The sequence below is a fragment of the Dermacentor variabilis genome, chromosome 11 (assembly GCF_050947875.1).
Source record: "Dermacentor variabilis isolate Ectoservices chromosome 11, ASM5094787v1, whole genome shotgun sequence".
Classification (NCBI taxonomy): Eukaryota; Metazoa; Arthropoda; class Arachnida; order Ixodida; family Ixodidae; genus Dermacentor; species Dermacentor variabilis.
Genome location: NC_134578.1, coordinates 17075872 through 17099950, shown reverse-complemented (window position 1 = coordinate 17099950; position 24079 = coordinate 17075872). Strand labels below are relative to the sequence as shown.

At 45.5% G+C, this 24079-nt stretch overlaps 1 protein-coding gene across 3 annotated transcripts; it reads right to left on the bottom strand.

The window, feature by feature from the left end:
* Positions 1-271: 271 nt before the first annotated feature.
* Positions 272-16369, bottom strand: LOC142564754 (uncharacterized). 3 transcript variants are annotated; one of them, XM_075675903.1, is made up of 6 exons: positions 16246-16369; positions 12788-12941; positions 11552-11706; positions 11397-11479; positions 4964-5053; positions 272-505 (listed from the first exon to the last, which is right to left on the bottom strand). In XM_075675903.1, the coding sequence occupies exons 2-6, from the start codon at positions 12935-12937 to the stop codon at positions 357-359; spliced, it is 627 nt and encodes a 208-aa protein (XP_075532018.1). In that variant the 5' UTR covers positions 12938-12941; positions 16246-16369; the 3' UTR covers positions 272-356. The 3 variants fall into 3 exon arrangements, with proteins under 3 accessions (XP_075532018.1, XP_075532017.1, XP_075532019.1); XM_075675902.1 differs by lacking the exon at positions 16246-16369 and adding an exon at positions 13363-13455; XM_075675904.1 differs by lacking the exons at positions 4964-5053; positions 16246-16369 and adding an exon at positions 13363-13467.
* Positions 16370-24079: the final 7710 nt, after the last annotated feature.

Here is a 24079-nt window from a genome sequence, read left to right as displayed (position 1 = left end):
TTTTTATTTGCTAATTGCAGCAAGAGAGTTGAGTTTGTGCCACGCGCTACATGTAGAAGTTTACATATGTGCTCATTGAATGATGCTTTTATTTGCTAGTTTGTATTATGTGAACAGTGGTGTTTCGAAATCATTACATGTTCCGTTTTGTTTTTCATTCTTTCGGCCATTTTTTGTTACATCACCCGTAGACTTGGCGCCTTTATCAATGGAAATGGTAAGTGAGGTGCACAGACAACGTGAAATTAATAATATAGGAGGAACACCATCCTTACAAAATACATTATCAGATTTTATCTGCAACTGTTCTTTTTTTCCTGAGTGGCTCACATTAGAATGTTCGCATAAAAAAGTAATTATCGTGGTATGATATAATCTGGCAGTCTTTTACAGTGTGCCATATAGAGTCGTGTCTTATCACCCCAGCATTCACGGTCGTAAAGACTCTTGCAGACCGTTGGGACACCTGTGCCCACAGTTTCATCCGTTTGCAACAGTTCACAAGCTGCAAAGGAAACAAAATTGTATATAAAGTTATCCTGAACACTTGAAAACGAATATTGTACAGGAACTGAAGGGTGCATTAATTTGGTTACGCTATATCGGCAAATAGCGCGTCTGCAATGATAAAAGAGGCGTTAATAAGGTGCGAGAACGCTGGACACGTCAGAAAGGGTTCAAAAAACGAAATGCAGAGGCCGGCACCCTTCCGAAGTTCCTCAACCTTTGGCGTTCTTGGATCTAGCAATTACCTATGGACCAGCAAACGGGGTATAAAGGTTATAAAAAGGGGTGACGTGCCTCAGAAAGGCACCCTAACCTATCCTAACCCACAACCTTTATACCACGTGTGCTACTCCATCTGTCAGCCCCCTTTTTTGATTATCGACCGACAAGGACTACACCGCATTATAAAGAAAAAAAAGTGTAAAGCTGGCCAGTTCTGCATATTTGTAGTGTGCTGAAAGACCCAATTAAATGCCGTATGATACCGTGAAATACAGGGACCAACTGTTAACCTACAACGACATCACCAAGCACTATTACTTAGGGCGCAGGGCATTCCCGTTGCCACATCCAAAATTAAGTAGGCCGCAGGCGGTTACATTAAGGCTTCTGCAGACACGGACGTACCCTAACCCGGTCATCATGAATAAAATTAATCCGGACTGCGGGGTTTCAGTCTATTGTAGTAAGTGTGGGGGTTTGCTCGATTTACAACACATGCTGTGGCGCTGCTTGGCGTTGGCCGGTGATGGTTCTCGAGGTGAACAGTGGTGGCAGCGAATGCTGCACAGTGAAGTGCTGGCGGACCAACTCAGGGCTGTCCAGAGGGCCCGTGTGATGGCAGAGGGGCTCGGCCTCTCTGTACCGACGTGGGAGCGGCCCGCATCAGTCCCAGACTGATCCCTCAGGACCTAAATAAAGTTCTCCATACCATACCATACCGTGAAATTCTAGTTCTTTGTTCCTCACCGTTAATGCTAGTGTGAGCTAGAATGTCATAATATGGTTATGATATCCTTAATTAAATTCCGGGTATTTACGTGCAAAACCACGATATGCAATGCGAGGCATGCCGAAGGTGCAAATGCGAATAATACTTTCTTTATTACATCAGCTTCTTTAAAGTGCGCCCAATGCGTAATACATGACTGTTCTTGTATTGCGCCTCCTTCGGGTTACAGCCCTCACGACCGCGATCGAACCGGCGACCTCGTGCTACTAGGGCTAGTTTTGAGTACGCTTTGATGCTGATCTGGCTGAGCGGGAAGATATCGGAACCTCAATTCATTTTGCTGTCGTGCTATCCTTCAGCATTAAAGCTGCATTTTTTACAGCGAAACTGTTAGCCTCTAGTTGGTCGGGATTTCTCGCGGCGCATGCATCCTTGCGGAAAGAAAAAAGTAACCTTCAGCGACTGAAGCAAAAAGTGCTGACATTCTTTGGCATCACGCATGCAAAATAGAGCGCAGCATTCGTTTTAGTAAAGAACAAACACAAAACAAGCATCCAAACCACATAATCGATGATAAGGTGCTCCTCATAACAATGTGAAGAACGTAGTGCTGCCCGCATACGTTTCTCGGTAATGATTACTGTTGCCCAAGCTGCCGCGGCGACGGCAGCTTGTGACGTGGGGAGTGACGTCAATAACGTTTCATATATAAACGAAACAATTTAGCAACTGACTTCATCAGGAGCAGCGTGACTACGAGGAGCGGAAAACGGACAAAAAACGTCAATACGACCAGCGGCGGCGTGCTGCCTAAATTGACATTACTCCCACAACTGTCATTACTCTAAATTACCATTACAACCGTCACTCTAAAGCAATAAAGCATTGCTTACCCCCCTCAGCAGTTGTAGTGGGGATTTTTAATGGCTTCGCAGGTCATCCCCTATCTCAGGGCCGGGATGGCGAGTCAATTTTTATTGCATGTCGCAGATTCCTTAGCAGGCTGTCTCATAAGGTTAGTACTGAGAGAGCGATTTTAAGCTTTCTTTGTGCCGACTTTGCTGACCGTGGCCGTTGCCGCCTTGCTAAATAGCTCACACGTGCACAAGACAGCAGTGTTATTTACGTATATCCAGGTTGAACATTTTTAAGTTGTTTGGAATTTTTCAAAATAGCCTGTTGCAGATTCTAGTCCTTGAGTTGGATTATTCATAAAGGGGGACATAACTCCCACGTGAAATCGAAACATATATTCAACTAATTAACGAATATTCACCAATTATCTTCCTAAGCAATTACTTCCCTGCACTTATTGCAATTTTCGAATTATAGCCGGCGAGCTTACAAAGCGCATCCACTTGGAATGAATTTCCGCAATGACGCCAGTTTGGAGATATGTGCCATCAAACTTGCCGCAAGATGCACTGTAGCTCCATTTACTTTTTAAATAAAAGTCGCATTCATGCATTGAAGCAAAAAAAAATTAGCTGATACGTCCATGTATGTGGTTCCATACATTGGGAAATAACTCGCAACTGGTGTCATCCTAGAAGATAATTTCAAGTGGAACGTCTTGCAAGCCGACCTGCTACAATTCGTAAACTGCAGGATGTGCCGTAAAGCAGTTGTTTAAATTATGGTGCTTTACGTGCCAAAACCACGTTCTGATTATGAGGCATGCCGTAGTGGGGGACTGCGGAATAATTTGGACCACATGGAGTTCTTTAACGTGTACCTGAATCAAAGTACATGGTTGTTTCGCATTTCACCCCCCTCTAAATGCGGCCGCCGTGGCCAGGATTCGATCCCGCGACATCGTGATTAGCAGCCCAACACCCTAACCACGGCTGGTATGGTGCCGTAAGTATATAATTAAGAAGTAAATTAGTGAATTTGCTAACTAGCTGAACATGTGTCTCGATGTCTCGTGCTAGCAATGTCCGCTTGATATGACATGCACACACTGATTATGCAGGATTTGACCGAACAAAATAAAAGTATATATTACCGATTATACGCTTTCCTTTTTCGCCATTATATCGCTCCGCTGTTTGTCACAAGTATTTGGGGGGGGGGACTACTTTGCCTGTCTGTCACGTGGCGTAAAAAAACGCGAGAACGCACAGCGTTATTAAAGAAAGTGACGTGCACACAATAAAGATGCATTACTATGCCGAACAACACTGAACTCTTTGTGGGATAGTCGGAGACTAGCCCCGTTCGCAAAGGATCAGAGAATGGTTGCCAGACGATTGCTATGGCACTGGCTACTCGGACCTGCTCGGTAGAATGTATTGGCCTATATTGACACGTGCATTTGTGTCGCAGTGTAATGTTGCTGAGCCTTTTCGGCACGTATACGACATTGGTCTGCCGACTCTTCTTCGCTGAGGATTCGTTTCAGCGACATTTTTCACCTTCCGTTGCACGCCGGCGCAGTTTTCGACCAGCCATCGCAAGCTGGGCAAGGGGAAGCGGACCAATTGCAGACGCCGGCAGGGCCCTCTTCATCCTTTCATCTACTTTCAATGTGCTAGCTCGGCCCCACCGAAATCATCTCCACTTATGTGTGCTCCTCGCTCGTGCCAACAAATTAAATAAGAAAATACAGTCAACGCAGGCAGTACTATTCGCTTTCAGGGCAAACAAAAGTGATCTCCTATACACGAGCAAAGCATTTGATTGGGCTATTCAAACAATGGTGCGGGCCCAGGGCACCGCCCGAAGCTCGCGCTAGCGGTTACTTAAATTTGATGTCCGGGCATTGTAATAACAACAAATTAGAATAACTTTACGTTATAGTGCCTTTGGTTGGCAATCCATATGAACAATGTTGACAAACATCGTTTAAACGGAACGCTCATTTTTTGTGAACTCCGGTTAGACAAAACTGGCACGGAAGCTGTGCCTACCTCATCAGTTGTAATACTTGATATGAAATAAGATGAGGTTGACGAGGAATTCAAACGGTGTTGTCAAATAGCTAAGAAGATCCAGTGTATCAGTCATTTGCGCTGTCGTGGCATCAGCGGCTGCTATGAAGCGTTCATGTTGCCTAGTTTTCACGTTTCTCTGTGTATCGTGATGGACGACAGTAAAAACCCGAGAGTTTCTGAACAAATACCCCCCGTTGTGAGAAAGAATACTGCAAGCAGAGTAACACTAATGACATTCTTTTTTTTTCGCCGCAGTTAAATTAAAACACTTCATGCTTTCGAAATAAAACAAATTTTCGCAATCATTGTGTCCCTCGCATAAATTAAACTTCGGGTAAACAAGGCTCTATTTTCTGTTTATTAGAGTTCCGTTTAAACTGCGTACACTGAAATATGGTTCATCCAAGGAGGTTATATAAAACTTCGTTTATCTCTAAGCCTGCACATAATGTTAAAGGAAAATACACGTCATTGTTAATCTATGGCTAAAGGTTTGTTTGATCCCAAGGTTGCGATTAAACGCCTATTTTAGCACATATCAGTGGTGAATACATCACAAGGTACATACCTCTCCTGCCATCCTTAAGAGGCATGACTAGGATCATACAGCCGTAGTAAAACGCATAGCTCATAAGCCTGTGGGTAAATCCGGGATATCCTGCCAAGGTAAGACAGATATTCCGCGCAACATTAATGACAGTTAGCAGCATAAATTGTTAAGCAACTTTTGCATATTGGAAGTAAGTAAGGGCTGTTTATCATCACATCTAGTCAATTGTTAGTTTATGCAACACACTGATCTTACATGGTTCTTCCTTTAACCCAAATCAGTTGGGTCTTTTCCGAGCTTTGTTATTGGTCGGTAACAAATAAGGTTTCGGGGCGTATGATTTGTGGAAAGGATAAATCATGATGCCTAAATTATCTGATTATTTGGTTAGGCATTCTTGCTCTTTATTGGTCTATGTTCACTGAAGCATGAGCTGGCGAATGAAACGTAAAAGCTTTAAAATATTATTAGAATAGGTCACTTTATTGCACATACAAAAGTGACATCTTCTGCTACATTGTCTGAAACCACCATGCATTATTTTTGGTAGCTGACCAGTATGCAAAGCGACAAACCAGAAATTCAGAACTTGTGTCCTGGCGTTGTGCCTAATTATCGTTTTGTTTTGTTTCGTTTCTGAGTTTCATTTACAGCCGCGAGTTATGAAAACGTTCTGTAGCGATGGATTGAGTACTTAGTTATGCTTGGCTGGCTTTCTTGATTAATGTCGTGAGCCGGTGCTTGTCCACATACATATAAAGGGTGTTTTCCTTTAGCTGCACCAAATTTTTAAATATCACCTATGGCAGAAAGCACAATTATAAGCCTCGAACAAAATTACTCAATGACGTGCACATTACTTTCACGGGAAATCAAATGTGTAATTGACTAATTATTGAAATATAACTAAATACGCTTTCTACTTAATAATTTACCACACATATTGCCATTTACAAGCTTTCACCAGAAATTTGCAAGGCCTATCGACTTGCAATGAATTCGGAGGATGACACCGGTTTCGAAATGTGTGCCGTCAAATTTTCAATGCACTGTTGTCCCACTTACTTCAAGAAAATGTTGTTTTATGCATTGAAACTAGCACACTAGTAACTGGAATGCCAATGTATCTCGTCGCACATTGTGAAAATTAATATCTGCAATGTGGCGTCATCCTGAGAATTCGTCCTAATTGGGTACGCCTTGCTAACTCAACGACTACAGTTCGTAAATGATAATATGGGGCGTAAAGTAATTAATAAAAACGTTATATAGTCATAGTAGGTTAATTATGAAAAAGCATTTTAATTTCTTGTAGAAGTAATGCCCGCCTCAAAGAGTAATTTAGTTCAAGAGTTAGAGATGCAATATCTACCATAGGCGATATTTTAAAATTTGGTGCAGCTCAAGAAAGAGGCACCCGGCTTAGTATTATAAACTGTGGGCTTTTTATCTACTAGGAGTTTTTAAAATTAAAGCAATATGAATCACGCTGAAATTACGTGCACCGTTCGACTGTACAGATTAGCAGCTATTATAAAAGAAGTAATTTGTTAGTTTCGTAGGTAATTACCAAAGTAATATCAACTTTTTAGTCTAATGATCATGAGCGTGTCATGCAAACGAATATTTTGGAGGAGCTAGTTCTCGACATTATCTAGCTGAGCAAATAGCTGTTCTCTAAACAAGCTATCGCAAGCGCTATCCGGGCAAAGATGTCGCATTCGAAGGCTCGTCGAAAGCGAAACTGAAGCGAAAAAAAGAGTGCCTGTGACGTCAGTACCACCACTTCGTCTCGGTGGCACCAAGTTGACACAGTCGCGAAAAACACGGCTTCTTGAGCGGTTGCATTGGGATCGCCCTCTGTATAGTTTCGTTTTCGGTGAAATCTTAGTGCCTTGAAGCCGCTGGCCTTGTATATCTGTGCCAGCCTTCCGTTCCGTGTCCCTTCGTCACCGTACAATAATTAACATCCTTGACAGTAAATAAGCGAGCAAATCTGTCTACAACTTGCATTCTTACCCCCTTCTTTCACTGCAAGGGTGTGAGTTATATAAAGATTTGCACCCGTATTCACATTTAGAGGCGTAAATTAATTTACAGTGTGCTCCGCAGCGAGCTTTCAGTTATCCCCAAAACTCGATGCCGTTTGCCGCCTAAAAATTTTTTATGGAGATTCAACTATGGCCTTCGAGATTTGCGCATGACCGACGCGCGCAAATCTCGGAGGCCGTGATCTCACGCGTTATATTTTTTAGGGGAGGGGGCGTAAAAGAGACTGGCGCGTGCGCATGTGCTCTCGCCCACCAATGTTACGCAATGCGACACGCGGCGACCACCTTGAAGAGCTTAGGCGTTGGTACAATAGAAGTATAAGTTCGCCCGTTTTTAAAATGTAATCTAAATAATGTGGCCTTATTTCCATGCAGTAAAGAAAAAGCAAAGAAATTGCCATTGTTGCCTAATCGTTATAACGTCGGACTGCTAGCTGTGCCGGGGGAGGGAGGTTCAATCCCACCATCGGACGCATAATTTTTTTTTATGTATGAGCTCTTCGGCAGGACAGCAACAGCATGCAGCAGCAACGGTCAGAAAAGTCCGGAACGGTTCTCAAAGAAAGCTTCGCGCTAAAAAAAATGCTAGGGCACCTAAGCACTGCTTATGAGTTGTGAATGCGAAAGCATTTATGTCAACTTGAATGCCGCTGAGCGGTCCCGCGAGTTTTCAACTCCTCGTGGTTAATTGAGCGCATTGAGACTGTTGGCGCGTTTTGATTAGGCCTTTCCGAGGCGCTGTTAGAACTCAGCCTGCATGGACAATGAACTCGCGCATAACGCAGGCTTCCGAGAGCGAGGGTGACGTGGCGTCGAAGCGATGTCCTCTCCCCTCAAGCAACACCTGGCGCGCTATCGCTACAGCAGGTGCTCCCTTTCGGCCGCTCTGCTCCGTCGAAGCGCGCTCGCGAGGGGTCGTCGCAGCCTATGGGAGTTTGCCTGCCGTTTATATACTACAGATGACAGACGCCGGCTTTTTCGCTCAATGGGCCATTTGACGCTTTCGCACCAGAATAAGTAATAACCAGTCGACTTTGTCGACCTTGTATATGCACTCTTTTTCCGAGTCAGTTTCGCGTTCCCCGAGTTTTCGAACGTCAGATATGCGTAGTCAATGTTCGCGTAGTTTATGTCCGCATCGAATGTCAGTGTTCGCGCAGCTGTCGCCAGGGTTTCTTTAATGAAAACTTCTAACGGACTCCAAAAAAAGAAAATTAATAAAGATTTGCGATGATGGACTCGAAGGTTCTCAACTGCATTAGGCACCGAGAATATTATATTTATGTTTATTTGCCATTACTTTGTTTATGTGCTTCTCGCGACGCTTTCCATTTTATGCTGTCGAGGTTTGGAAATGTTTTCTTCGCACTATGCTGTCCGGTAAGGTAAGCCCCATGTCTGGCTCTGCCATCTACCTTCGCGCACTACTAAGGAAAATTCGGCCCGCCATAATGGCGTAGTGGCATTGGCGTCGCGCTAGCTACTACGCCCAAAAGCGCAGAATCAAATCTCGGCCGAGGGCGGCCGAATTTTCGATGGGGGCGAAATGCAAAATCGCACGTGTATGCCGTGCATTAGCTGCACGTTAGAGAATCCCAGGTGGTCAAAATAATACCGGAGCCTCCCCACTACGGCGTGTCTCATAAGCACACCGTGGTTTCGGCACCTAAAGCCCCAGAATTTAAGGAAAGTTTGACAGCGGGCTAGTTTGTTGAACACACAAGAGCTTCTACGCAGGAGCCTCGAAACGACCGAAGTGGAACTAGACAAGTATTGATCGAATGTCCTGCGTATGTTCACCTGCTTCAGTGTTGCCTTCTCGAGGTTGTTGAGCACAAACTTCGCACGCAGTTGTCGTGAGCGGCCTGTAGGGCAGGACGAACGGGTTGTCACCATCGCCCATGCCTTCGTCACGCGGATGTCGTGCTGTTCTTGCGACTATGCAGTAGACAAAGAACCAGAATGCTCTGACGATTCCTTGCCCACCGACATTCACTCATGTGCTTCTTTTTCTTCCGCCTCTGCTAGAGCAAGCTGTGCGAGGGCGCCAAATTCGTTCTTCTCGCGGCATTGAGTATGAAGAACGCCTGAGGAATATGGAAGAAAGTAAATGGGCTCGGAGAGTGTTCAGGTATCTGTACAGGAAAAACATTGATTCACAGTGGAGGAAAAGAACTAGGAAGCTTACCAGCAAGTATGTGGCCATTAGGGTGGGCAGCATAGCAACAAAGACGGCCAAGCGGAAAGTCAGAGAGGCTGAAATAATCTCATGGGTGGCGGCAATGGAAAGGAAACCTGTCATGAGTAACTACTTAGGAGGAAAAAACGAAATCAGGAAAGAAACAATTTATGATAACTCAAAGCGAAGCTCATTACCTTTCGAAGCGAGATCGGGATGCCTTAGAACACGCACCTATAAAGCGAGATATAAGAAGGAACAAGAAGCATGTGTTTGCTGCGGTAAAGCTAGGGAAACTATGGAGCATGTTTTATTAGAATGTGAAGACGTCTACCCAGCGGGTGATTTAGGCACCACTGGCCTCCTTGAAGCCCTTGGGTCCAGCGGGAGCAGTGGAAAAGTAAACATGTCCGCAATAGGCATTAGTAAGAGGCGATTGGAGGATTGGTGGACGAAAAGTAGGGGAACAACAAAAAACGAAGACGTACAAAAGCACAGTTTGCAATAGGGGAGCAGAAAATTTGGGTGCGGGAGCTTATAGTGTTCATTTTTTCATTTCATATTGTTTAACCTAGGTAGGACATTAGGCAGTATATTAGCAAAAGCTTGCTGGCGCAACCCACCGCCCCGTTCCAAAGGGGACGCTCATAACATCCATCCATCCATCCATCCATCGCGGAGGTTTCCTCAGAGCTGCGCGTCACCTTTGCGTGACAGTAGTGGCGATTTACTTTTTGTCGGGCTTTGAGCGCAGCTTGAACATCAGTGTCCCGTCTTCTCTTCCTATAGCCGCTCCACCGCGCGGATCGGCCAGGACTTTGTGTTTATTGTAGAGGGTCGCAGGACGTGCGCGGTCATACCCGCGGGAATGTATGCGCCGTCATGCCGAATTTGATTTGCGAATCTCACAGACTTCAACTTAGTGTTTCGTTTATTCGTTTCTTTCTGTCAGTGTGTGTATGTACGTTCGGAGAAACTTACGCGATGCCCACCTGAGTGCTGAACCACACGATAGCTTTACGATTCCTGCTTTCATTTACATCTAAAGTTATTACCTCCGACGCATTTACGACCGCCACACTATTCTTGACCAATCACCCTTAGTGGATGCTGTTAAGAACGGCCCGATGACGTGTAAGTTTCGCCTGCCAGTTGCGCCAATGGGCGTCATCTTTTCCTGGAGCGCCGCCGCAAACCTCTAGCCACGGCGTCACCTCGTCGCCATTGTAACTAAACGGCCTCGTCGTGATTGGGACTGAATGAGTTCGACGAAGCAGGCCTTGTGCCGCAACACGACACCGCCAACCAGGTCGGCCGAGAGCGGGGGAGTTGCCGCGGGAACGTCATCCGGGGCCCCTTCCCACGCGCTGACCAAGACGCAGGACAATGGCTACCCGGTAGCGCTACCCGGGTCAGCTCCGAGTTCTACGAAGCCCCTCTGACGTCGACTCCGGACCGTGCACCTGTGTGTGTGTGTGTGTGTGTGTGTGCGTGCGTGCGTGCGTGCGTGCGTGCGTGTGTGTGTGTGTGTGTGTGTGTTTGTGTATAAGAAGTCCCGGGGAGAGGCGGCGTGTTTACAATGACTGGACAAATGTTTCCGTCCCCTTGGAATCGAGGGGGGACCGAGTGTTTATAAGCCGCTGTTGTGCGGATGCACGACACACTTTTCTTAAGCAGTCATGTTGGACTGAGACACTCTCTCAAGCAGTCGTGTTAGACTGCCGTACTTTCTCTCGCAGTCATGCTAGACTGATGAGCTGCATGTAAATACTGTAAATAAACCCATATTCCTCGTTCTCAATGACAAGCAGCCCTTCCATTCATCAACGTCCTCAGCGTGGATAAGTTGGACGACGGCATGGGCCAGCTACCTTCTAATTCATGCCGGACTCCAATCTTGATAACGTGTTACGAGCGATGGGATTGAGCCCCAAATCCTGACGATACGCGCGACTGGCACCAAGGTCATGATCGTCATTTACGCTATAACTCACTTCGAAGATATAGGAAAGCGCACAGCTCCAGCGAAATCGTAGTGTCGACGGTCAGCAACCATTTACCATCGCCCTACAGACCTGCAGCCACGGTTTCTTTTTATTAGGTAGACAAGATACACGTATGTTCATAATTTAATTACCTTTTTATACTTGACTCTGCATGCATAGTTCTGTAGGGACAGAATAACCGGTCTTGGTATTGGTGGTGATGAACACTAGCTCACCTTTATTAAACGTGTAGACTGCTGCATTTTCCACGGAGTGGTTCCCAGTTCTTCGTATACGTAAGGTCGCATTGAACGCCGTGCTGCACAAAGCTAAAAGTGAGATAAGAGCAACCGTTCCTGCAATATTCACTCAATACCAAGATATTACTCACAGTACGTCTGGTCGCTGCGGATCTCTGTAACGAAATGTGTATACCCACTCCCTCCCGCCATAGTAGTATTGTCTCTCTATTGAGTAGCACCGTCTTTTGGTCATTATGTTGTAACTACGACTCTTAACCCAAATTCTGCCGTTGATGTTGACCACCTGAAAGTAAAAATACGGCGTGTAAAATATACAATGTTTAAGCAGCCTTGAAGCTGTATTGCTTGAAGCCTGAGGAAACTCGCAAACATGCTTGGAATGACTGAGATGTCATTCAATTATGGAAATAGCCGTAGGCTGGCGTATGCTACGGAACAGGCTTGACTTTATTAGGTAGCCCTAGGACAGCGTGCTACATAAAAGTGTTTTTCCGAGCGGCCAGTCGCGCGGCAATGTTGTGTGTGTTCGCGGGCTTCTTTCACGCTCGGAAAACACTTTTATGTAGCACGTATTGAGCAACAGAAAGCTGTATTGGGAATTTTTCAAGTTGCTCCGCAATTTTCTCATTGGCTCCTCTCGTCTAGCTATAATATTTGAGGAGTTGATTGGGCGCAATGTAAAAAATAATCTGAGTATTTCCAAGCGAAGGCAAACAGCATTACCTTGGTTCTGTCCAAGTACGTGCATGGTATTTGCATATTTTTAAATCTTGGTGCATGACAGTTGGGACACCCTGTATAAGTTCTCACGTACCTTGTTAAATAGATACACATGGAAGCATTACTGGTAAGAACTGTTGCAGTCTTTTAGTCCTGTAAACTGGCGAGCATAGATTGGGAGTAAACTGCCAAACGTAGCAAGATATTTGTGTTGTGTGAGCCGTACTTCCCACGCCATGAACGGAGTAACCAGCCAATTTCGTAGTGTTTGGATGTTGCGTAGTGTTCCTCATCAGAGGAACAAGTTAGTGACATGGAGTTCTGGACTATTTTACATATAAAACGAGTATGCTTATGACTATCTGAGTGTACACCCGTAAGCAGAAGTATACGGACCACAGGGTCGCCGAAAAAAACAGAATGACTTAGTAATTAACAGGCATAAAGGGAAACTGACAAGTGCACTAGAAAATTCGCAACGCCAAGTTTGGACTGCAGTCTTTAATTTCAAGTTACTCTCGCAGGCAGAGGAGAAAATCAGTTTTATCGCGGAATCCCAGGTCCGTATACTTTTGCTCACGGGTGTACGTTTGTCAGAAGAAAGCAGTTAAACTCGGTAAAATAAGAATATATTCTTTACTTACATCGCGAATGTGTTGTTCATCGTAGTGCGCAGGGTCCTCTTCGTAGGGAACATTCAAAACCTTGTCGTCAGCCACCGCACCGAGGCATTGTGCAACCACGACTATCGTCCAGAACATTTCCTTCAATTGAAGGCATGTTTGTGGATGCATAGCCCTGCAGAAGCATTTGTTGTAAACATTTAATACGCACTGAACGTACACATTTACTGTATATCAGGTTTGTTACTGAAAATGTTTAGCAATTACCAGACACTGCACAACGTATATTACGAGACGATTTTTACATCTAACACATAATTTGACGACGTACTTCAGAATTTATATATTTAATTAGTTCTTTATTTATTTACTTATTGTGCACTGAAGTCGTATAAACATTAAAAAGGAGAGGGGTTACAATCAAACATACAAGCAAAAAGAAAGAACAAGAAGAATACAGAATAACACAGAACGCAACCAGCAAGCAATAATGTCATCAAATGAATTCTTCGCGTCAATAAGGTCAGGCACTACATATGCAAACAAGGCAAAATAAAACAAAAGAATACGTAAACAGAACAGATAAGAGCACACACAGAAAACAAGAATAGTGGTTATTCAGATTATGCTGGCCAGTCATCGGCGGAGACGATCAGTGTCTGTAATGCCGGCTAACGACCAGGAAGGCGGTTCCATGCTTGAGGAGCGAAGGACCGGGAATAAATGAGGGTGTTTTGACGCGGAGCGCTAACTTTGAGCACGCGTTCTAGACGTGGGGAAATTACGAAAGTTGGTTTGATGCAATGAGCATTTAATGAGGCGATAATTACGATACGTTGTCTTTGTCAGGTAAAGGAAGGTTATGACTGGATTTCGAGCTGGTTACGCCAACTGTGCGATGATAGTGGCATAATGAAATGAGCGGAGCTATTCTGCACATCTTATCGATTACTGTAACGTGACCGGGGCCTGTTGAGCCGTTTAGGTTAGGGCAAACATAAGTGATGTATAATTGCGCTTTAAGCGCTGTAGGAACTTTAGGAACTGTAGCAAGCGCAACTGTAGCAACTGTAGGAACTGTAGCAACCGCAAGATAAAAAATTGTTTTAGAAAACCAAGCATACGATTGACTTAAGGTATGACTGAGTGAACAGATTTGTAAATGTCTTATCGGCGATGTGAACGCGGCAGAACGCCGATGTAGTAATAATAACCAGTTACAAAATTTATTGAATTACCGTTAAGAGAACACGCGGGAAGGGGATCGATTGTGACAAATTCTCATTAATTTACTTCTGGCTACGCTCAATCCCATATTTTACATTTTACACCATCTAACGAGGGTATTAAGGTCAATTTGGGGATTTAAGGTATCAGATTAGGAAGAATTTTTGCTATTAAGGTAACACACTGCCGGTTTCCTACTCTGCGCATTACATGACTCTACCAATCTATACGCTTCGTTCCTCCTAAACCTCAGCTAGAACATCGGCTACTACCGTAAGATATCTAATCCTGACTGTCTTTTCCCATGCCTCTTAACGCTAAGCCAATCACAGATTTCGTTGCATCACTCGTGGAGTTTTACACTTTTGCAGGTGTATAAAGGATGTTCGATTGTCCGATATGGCGAACACCCTCGCGTTTACAGGGTAATATTGAATAGTTGGTGGAGACCAATGAAGGTACCTTGTCCGCCTACTTTTTCTGGAAAGTAATGACGCATGCAACGTAAGGAACGAAAAGTGTATTAAATAAATTTTCAAAGCTATCGCTGTCAAATTCTCCCGTCAGATATCTCTGCTCGTCCAAGGCTGTCAGAATTATGACACTATCTTGAGCCACGCCTTTTCTGATCGAACGTCTAGTTTCAACCCGTTGTCGTTCGCTATAAAAAATAATAATGTCCTAATGGTAGGGTTGTTATACTTGGGACGAGCGATCACCCGTAAGGGTGTAAAATTTTTTTTAGGGTGACAGTGTCTGCTCAAGCGTTAATTGTCCTCCAAGTTTCGGCCCACTATGTTGGTACTCGTACGATGCGCCGAATGTTAACTTTTATTTTCACGGATATCTTTAAGATGAAGATCACCGCTCGGGAAAGGCTGCCATACGGGCTCCAACGTAATTTTGATCGTCTGAGCATATTTTTTCCCTCGTGACCCGGGTCTCCCTATCGCTACATCGCCTAGATAAATGTACTTTAGCACATCTTTAAAGGGTTGACTGCAAACACCGAATTATCCGCGCTACCCAAAATTGTCTCTGTCTACATGATGCACATTATTTCTTAAACGAATTACTGGCCCATTGAAGTCTTCAATTATTGGTTATACTAAGAAAGAGTTTGTTTAGTGCAAGTACACGGAAAATAAGACGGAATAGACATGACAGAATGTTTTTTTTTCCTTAGGCCTGGAGACACATTTTATTTCTTGCAAAAAAACCTTTATTCCTTTAATGCATGTACCATTGTAAGGATCACGACAAGCTGACGTGCGACTTTGTTGAAGCCGAAATAATTTTAAGACTTGGGTCAGTTTGTGTACACACCCCTTCTATGATTCTGAGCGATGAAGCGGTTGAATTTCTTAGAAGGCGATGCAAGCTTACATGTGACATGTTGTCACCGAATTGCATAAATCGCTGTTTTCAGGAATAAAGATATGTTGGAAGTCAGTGCTCCGTCTTGTGTACTCTTTCTTTCTTTCCAAATGTACGCACGCAAAATAAACTTTTTTCCTAATGTTGACATACCACATGCAATCTGTTACTGAATATTCTTTTCTAAAACCACCTTGTTTTCTGGGTTGATATGGAACGTCAAGTGTTAACCTGTTACTATTCGAAACTACCTTAGTGAATCTTTTGTATAGCACGAAAAACAAGCGCATGGGCCTACAATTCTTTAATGACTCCTTTTATGAATTCATATTTCGTTGCCATCATGGCAAATCTGTGGTAGAGTTCAAGTCACGAGGCATTGCTTACAAAGTATCGCAAGCATTCAGAATTGGGCACTTCAACGATCCCTTGCCACGTCAGATGCAGCTGTTGCATCTTCTACCCGGGGCATGCCTTGCAAAGCCGTTCTACCCTGCTCCCTGATCACAAGATGAACTTCTTTGCTATCACGCCTAATCGTGTTTATGTGGCTGTTGCGAGTTGTCTACAGTTCACCATGGAATTCATCTTCTCTCTTTATTACGGCATCAAAATTTCTGTTTTCGTTTGTTCTTTGTTACTTTGCATATGTACGCATTGTCCCTGCGAAAACCAAGTCTACTTGCTAACTTCATTCATCCTCCTGTAGTAACTGCTTCGTAAGTTCTTCAAATGTTATTTCACCCTTTCGTATATTTTAGATTAGAACATTGAACATGCAACTGCTACGGTCTGATCACGTACATTCGGAAACTGTTTGGTATATACGCACAAAATTCTGAAATTGTGCGACCAAAAGTTCAAGATGCACTCACACTGAGACGGAAATGCAGGCAGCAAACCTTGCTCTGAGTTACACATGCAAAAAAATACTTTACAGCCCGGCCTCCCATTTACCGAGTTGCACACACTACAATGACCATTGTCGTTCTAGGGTGATCATCACACAATGATGCTCCTAAATTTAGAAATACGTCGCAGCGCCAACTGTCATACAACTTTGTCAGTTAGCATAATGAACAATGAACTTATGATATTTAACAACTCACAGCGTATACCTGGTGTCCCACGTAACTTGAAGCAAATTTTAAAAATGCGGAAATGCCACGTGGCTGTATAGAAACAACGAAATGTTATTTTCCGTCGCTTGGAGATACTCAGAGTATTTTGTGTATTCCGCCTAATTACATAATTAGTCTTAATTCATTAATCAACTTCCCAAATGTTATAGTTAGATGAAAAGTGCAAATTGCCGCGCGACTGGCCGCTTGAGGCACATTGCGTGTATTCGCGGGCTTCTCTCATGCTTGGAAAAACAGTTTTATGTAGCACCAGGGGCGTAGCCAGGGGGGGGGGGCTTATATGGCTTCAGCCCCCCCCCCCCCAGAAATTATTTCATGCTGTCATGCACCACCGACCAAAACAATCACCGACGCCGGAAATCCTTCTGGATTTTGTCTAGAACGTCTTTTTCACGCTCGAAATAAATTTCGGCACGAACATTGCGAACTCGCGGACGGGATTTCGCAGCAACGCCCATGCACCGGGAGTCATATAACGCAAGGAGCCCCATCCGAGCACAAAGTTCCATGAGCGTTTTGATGACGAACGGGCTCGTCGCGGCATATCGCGGAGGCCGCGGAATCTACGGAGTGCATGGATTTCGATTCCTAAACTTTAAGAGTATAAAGATCTCATGAACTTTTGATGCGAAAGGTACATTGACCTTTACAAAGTCGTGCTTTAGATTTTCAATTCCGGAATTTTTCGGTTTACTGCAGTTGTGAACATTTGACGCCAAAGGTGCATTGACTTTTCTAAAGTCGTACATCGGGCCATACAACGAGGCAAACCAAATCAACACACTACCAGATAAGTTGACAAAGCGCGCCGCGAGGTCCGATGAGACGAAGCGTTGTGGTGTTTCATTTGTGCCGCCATGTCACAGAAAAGAATATCATTTTTTTCCTCTGCGCCAAAGCACCCATGTCAAGACACTAAAACTAGCAAAGGTAACTACGTTCTTATTCATTTTTCTACTTGACTTTTCTTCGCGAGGACACATTGAGCCTCTTCATTTTTTTTTCTCGCTACCCCCGGGCTGTCTGATCTATGGATCTGTGATTGAGTAACATGTTTATTTGCCTTGTTTGGCGTATTATATACAGTGACCTTTCCTTAGATACATAAATGTATCGGAGACTTATACGTATATTTAAATACCTTGTTGCGAGGTTTTGTGTATACGTGTAGTGAACTTTGTTCCCAGTGGCACTCTTTTGCTCTTTATCAAGCTGTATCTTCGCATTTGTATATTCCATTGCATCATCAGATTTCTAATGTACGAGGGCGAGTCAAGTGAAAGTGAGCCAACCCACCCCGCGCAATAATCGTTCGGTTCATTATCTGCGAGACATGCGCGTAGCAGACAGGCATCTCTCATTCACAAAAGTGACACGCAGGTGGGAGGATAAATGTTCGTTAACGCTCTCATACACTGGGTTGAACATGGTTGCATGACCTAATGGTCGCTCCAAAAGTTGAACAGCGTGGTGTCGTGAGGTTTTTGACAGCTGAAGGTGTTTCCCAAAAACAAATTAGTCGTCGTATGGCTGCCGTGTACGCATCTCATTGGCCACTGTGAAGTGTTGGAGCAAACGGTTCAAAGAAGGACGCGAAAGTTGCAAGCCGATCCAAGACCGGGCCAAAGCCAACGTGCAATCACCCCCAACACAGCACAGTTGCAAAGGTTGATGAGCTTATTATACAAGAGCGGAGGATAAGCATCGATGAACTGGCACAGCCTGTGAACATCTGTCGCGGTTCGGTTCACACTATAATTCATGGACATTTCGGTTATCGGCTTTTTTGTGCGCTACGGATGCACAAGATTTTGAACCATCGCCAGAAGACGGAGAGGTTCGGCGCTGCCTTGACTCATCTGATACGGTATCACAATGAGGGTGACGACTTCTTGTCTGCATTTGTGACCGCGGACTAATCATGGTGCCACTATACCACGACCTTGAAACACGACGACAAAGCTTACAGTGGAAACATTCGAATTCACCGCCCCCAAAGAAAGCAAAGGCCGTCATTTCTGGCGAAAAGGTGTTGTTGACTTTTTTTTTTCAATCGCCAGGGACCATTACCTATAGAATTTTATAAGCCTGGAGAGGATAGAAATCGTTTCCGACATTGTGAAATGCCGGATCGGCTGCGCGTCGCAATCAAGAAAAAACGACGTGAAAAATTGACCAATGAGGTCATCTCGCTCCACGACAATGCACGTCACCACGTCGCTGATGTGGTTAACACAAAACTGGAAAAATTCAAGTGGGAAACCCTGCAGCATCCGCCATACAGCCCGGACCTGTCGCCTTGCGACTTCCACATCTTGGGGCATTTGGAAAAACAGCTCAAGGGAACCAGATTCGTGTCGGACGATGACGTGAAAGAGTCAGTTACAGACTTTTTGAAGCAGCGACTCAAGGTGTCTTATGAGACGGGAATCACGCGACTCGTTATTCAGGGAGACAAATGTCTAAGCGCTCATGGAGCCTACTTTTAAATAAAGTACCCCGTTTATCATATATTCGCAATGGCTCACTTTCATAAATTTGACTGGCATTTCATCATAATATCAACTTTGAGAAATATTGAAAAAAATAGTTAATCTGCGAGTTTCGCTCATTTGTAAATCGCCCCCACTGACATATAATGATGCGTTGCCTAAAAAAAAAATAACGTTATCTGCAATAACAATGGCCATACAGAGATTGTACCCTCCGCGGTCCGGACAGATGCGCGTAGACTAAGGAAATAGAGCTCCGCGAAAACGACGTATTTTTCACACTTGTATAGACCTTTTTTCATAATGTCGACAACTTTGTGCGCACAATGAGTTACCACCACAATCGTAAAAGCGCGTCCTTGAGCTCAGGACCCGCGCAAGTTGTTTGTGAGCAAAGCGTACTCTGCTACAGGTGTTATTGAGCCTGCTGCGTTGTTCAGGCACGCACTCGGCGTTTTGGCAGCATAATATGGCTCCGCAGACGGGCGTAGCTTCCCCGCAGAAGGGTAGGTAACAATAGAGCGTTTAAGAAATAGCGCTTCTCTGCGTACTCAAACCATAGGCCTGCTCATGTTATTTTGCACTCCTTGCCTTTATTTATTAATTTTCTTGCACGTCTTTCTTTTTGCTTTTTTATACGCCCGGAAGTCTGTGGATTCTAACTTTGGATGCAGAAAAGCCTACGTCGGTGCACTGAACTCCGAATTGATTTTTTTTGCACTTATGCATATCTTACTACTACAGGAATTGCACAAGTATAGAAGCACTGCTTGCTTAGCAGCATGCGGCTGAGCTGTGGCATGTCACATTTCAGTGAAAGAGCGTTGGAGACACAGTACGGGGCATACAACCGCGTGGCGGGGTAGATGAACGCGGCCTACAAAAACCAGCCCGCGTCTATCCCTCACAATGGCGGCCGAAAACCAGCGCCTCCTGGCGGCAGCACAGGGTTGTCGGAATTATGTGAGTCCCTTGGAGAAGGTGCAGCTCCTCCCTCCCTCCCCCTCCTAAAGGAAAGGTTGCCGTTAGAGCATTTATTCATCACGCGTGTATCGTTGGGTACAGGAGTCGTAGGAACGGTCCGAAAAGAAGGTGCGAAGCAGCAGCTTTGCTATACCCACATCCGCTGAAACTAGGCAGCATTAGCGAACGCACATTACTACAGAACACACGACAATACGTATAAAAAACGTATAAAATACATATAAAGAAGGAAAGTTTCCCGGTTCTTGCAATTCAAACGATAGCTCAACAAAGAGGAGCAGTGCACTCGCGCCATGTTCTCGAATAGAGCGTTTTTAGAGCGCAGCTCTTTGGCGTCCGTTCCTGGGTTTCGCGTCGTCGTCGGCGTTGTCGTCGGCGTTGTCGTCGGCGTTGTCGTCGGCCTCGTAACCAGCTCCGCCCCCCTTTCATCCCCCCAGCGCTAGCAGCGACCGACTGATACCGCTGGATGCCGCTGACGCCGCTAGAGAGTCAAGATAACGTGACTGCATAGAACACCGTCGCCGCCATGCAGAAAGAGGAGGAAAGGGTCCCCCCCCCCCTGTTCTTGTGTGGCGGATAGGGTGCTCTTCAGTTGCCGACGCGCCGGTTATTTCACGTAGGCCCCGGCACGTCGACGAATACGTGACCACCTTCCCATGGCTAGACCTGGTTCTTAGCGCTGCGGAAGCGAGGGTATCATATTGTTTGTGTCGGCATCGGCGGCGTTGTCCCTGAAACCAACTCCGCAGCTGGGGTTGACTCACTATCGGCGTCAGCGGCATCAGTCAGTCGCTGCTATCTCTTCCCTCCTCCCTTTATCGTGTTGTCCGCTTGCTGCGCGCGCTTCTGCCCCCATCGTTTGCCGCTGGGTGTACACGCCGCCCCCCTCCCCCCTCTTCCTGCGAGTCTCCGGTTGTCAAAGCGCCGGCTCGAACTTAATTCCTTTCTTCGCTCCTCCTCCAATGCAACCCCTGTGCGGTGGCAATCAGAGAGCCAGATCGGTGGCGGCGGATCTGTATATGTGCACCGCCCGAGCCGAAATTGCCGCTGCCGTTCGCCACTGCGAAATTATCTGCCAGTTCTTTCTGAGCCATGAGCGAGACGACCGATGGAAGTCCTCCGTCTGCTGCTGCTGCTGCTGCTGCTAAACGAGCTGCCAGAGCAGAGGCCCAGCGCCGTCGCCGTCAGAATCCAGAGGTGCGTGCCGCCGAAGCAGAAGCTTACCTAGTGGAGTCTTTGTTAAAGGAATACGTGTGAAAAATAAAAAAAAATTCTGTGATAGCGCATACATGTGTTGCTCGATTTCTTTGCCTCAATCTATCGAAAAGGTGAAACAGCTTATTTGCTGCGCTCAAATTTCGCATTAGGAAGTAACGTAATCGTCGGTAATTTTTTTTTTTTTGCGTGTACCTTCATAGGTCTGTGCATGCATGCACTCATGTATGTGTTTGTGGATCCAAATGAAGCAAGGCTATAACAAGGCCGCAATCCAAATGCAAGCATACGTGTTCAAATTGAAAATGGTCGTACACGTAGCGCTGAGATACGGACGAAAGAAGCAGGTCGCGTGCAGTTCAGGAAAATTTTCCAAGTTTGGAGACGGACCAATGGCCCAGGACTGGGCAGCATTCGACAATTCACATTGTCACGTTGTAGTGACGGTGAAGAACACAGTAGCAAGAACTGCACATCGAAAAGCTATACCCCTTTACCGGGTGAACTTGAGCCCCTAATTTGCAAGAGACATTCAAAGCACAACGATAGCGGTCGAGCACAGTCGGCGATCATCGACAATCTGATCTACGGATCAGACGCGTCGGAAATTTACCGGTGACCCGGCCGAACCTTCCAGCGTATATAATCGCTGGTGCTCGCGCAAGTTCTAGAACGTACACCCCTATAATCGTCGAGCACGCAGTCTGATCACACGCAAGACTCGGCGACGACGCGTACAACAAATGGAGTCGGCTACAAGAATCGAGAATCTCCTGATACACGCAGGCGTGCCCTGCGCCGAGCGATAACGTTTAACATTTATCAGTCGGTGAAAAGCGGCCACCGGAGAAATAAAAACAAGTACGCGAGTCAACGTATCTTAGATGCTATCTTAAAAGAGAAAACCAGTATTTGCACGACGGCGGGACGCATACGAACAGCTCAGCAAAGGTCACGTGTGCTCGGACAGCGCTTATGCCAGCAGGGGAAGCCAGAACTTTGCCCTTTAGTTGCATCGTGCACGTCTCCGGAGCCCTGCAAACCACGACCTCCTCTATAAACTTTTATAGAGGAGGTCTATAGACGGTTTCGCTCGCGCGATAACAGCAGAGAGAGTGCGGCCCCAAGAAACTTCCGGTCACGGGCCTTGTCAGTTTACTGCGCCTGAAAACAAGCGCATTTTTAAGTTGTTTAACCGTGCGCGAAGTCTATCTTTAAGTTTTGAGATAAAAGACGCGCACATTGCGCCTCAAGACTAATACGTAAAATTTTTCGTATAACTTGCGGCAACCTTGACTTGTAAAATTTTTTTTATGTAGAGAGAAAAAGTGTTGAAAATCTGCTACTCCACATCGCCGCCTATGCCTTTCTTACCCGCTATATTTAGCGGGGTTGAGCAAAACCGGAAGCCGTCCAGGGTTGATGTTTGTCAACAACTAAAGGGTCTAAGGGGAGCCTTATAGAGGAGGTCGGGCTCCAAAGCCTCTAAGCTCGGTCCCGCATGCATCGTCGACATAAACTGTGGATATCGTGATTACGTCTAAAGCAACGCTTAACGTGACCAAGCGTCACCTAAGACTCGCTAAGCCCAAAAACACACCAACCAAAAATTGCTTTTTAGCTTGCATTCTCGTAAGGATTTAGAGTTATTCGGTGCGGGCTCGGGGACTCGTTCAATGAGCTCACCTAATTGCTTCCATACTTCTTGAGAAAATGGCGGAGACTGCGGAGATTTGGCACAATGTCCTATTAAGTGACATGATCAAACATAAGTTAAATTAAAGGTAAGATTGACGATAAAGCTAGGTAAGAACGGAAACCGCAGGTATGTTTTGTTTGTAATAGAATAAATGTGGCATTGCCGTCAGGGCGCATGTTTATGTGGGAGTCATTGGTTCCAACAGTCCCCTTAATTTCTAAGTTCATCAAACAAGTTAAATATGTGTTACAACTACGTTTCATTGCATCCTCTGCCTGGGCGCTTTCACGCGCCCTGCGACTACGTAGACACAACAGGTCGCTTACATTCCTATGTTTCTGTTTTTGCGTTGACTTTGAGGCCATTAACCTACCTGCCCTACCACCTGTTTATTGTTGCGGCGTCTTAGCTTACGTGGTCCTTGGTATACTTTGCCGTGCACGAATTAGTATTCTGTAGGTCTTTCTTGTCCAGTTTCTTGCACAGTTTTCATTCTTACCAGCGTGTACAAACTAGCCTAAGAGCACTTGAGCTCTTCTCAAGTTTAGTAACATAATGGAAGTGAGAGAGAAGGGAAAGAAAAAAAAGGGGGGGTTGCGTTTTATGCGTTTCCTAGACAAGCAAGTCCCAATATTTTCGGAATGAAGCTCTTCGTGATACGAAGGCCTGGTGAGGAGCAAAAATGCCTCCCAAGTTTTTATGCTCGGGCTCGTCCCATCCTTATCTGTGTGTGGAATTTTATTGCGATAGCAATTATACGGACACTCCAGGCGCATTTCTGCCGTCGCCGCGAGGTTCCGTACGAGTGAAAGCATGTGAGGGCAGTCTTTTTCTTTCTCTATGGTGAGGGTGAGCCGGCGAACGCGATTCAATCTCACGTGCGCGACCGAGGAACGCATCCCGGATGCGTGCCCTCTCCTGTGGCACGCGAGGCAGAGGGGTGAGGGGTGTTGGTGAGGCGAGGGACGAAAGGCGTTCTTCTCCGGCTTTACTCCGGCGGCTGCTACGGTGCCTCGTTGTCCTCCTCGCCCGCCGCCCCTCCGTACAGAGTGGAGACAACCGCGGCGTCTACTGCGGCATTGGCCACGCGAATCTCAGACACCGTAGTAGACGCTTTGGCGGAAGCCGTAGGGAGGCGTTGCCGGCGCTCGAGTGTCTTGAAAGCGATCTGCGACGT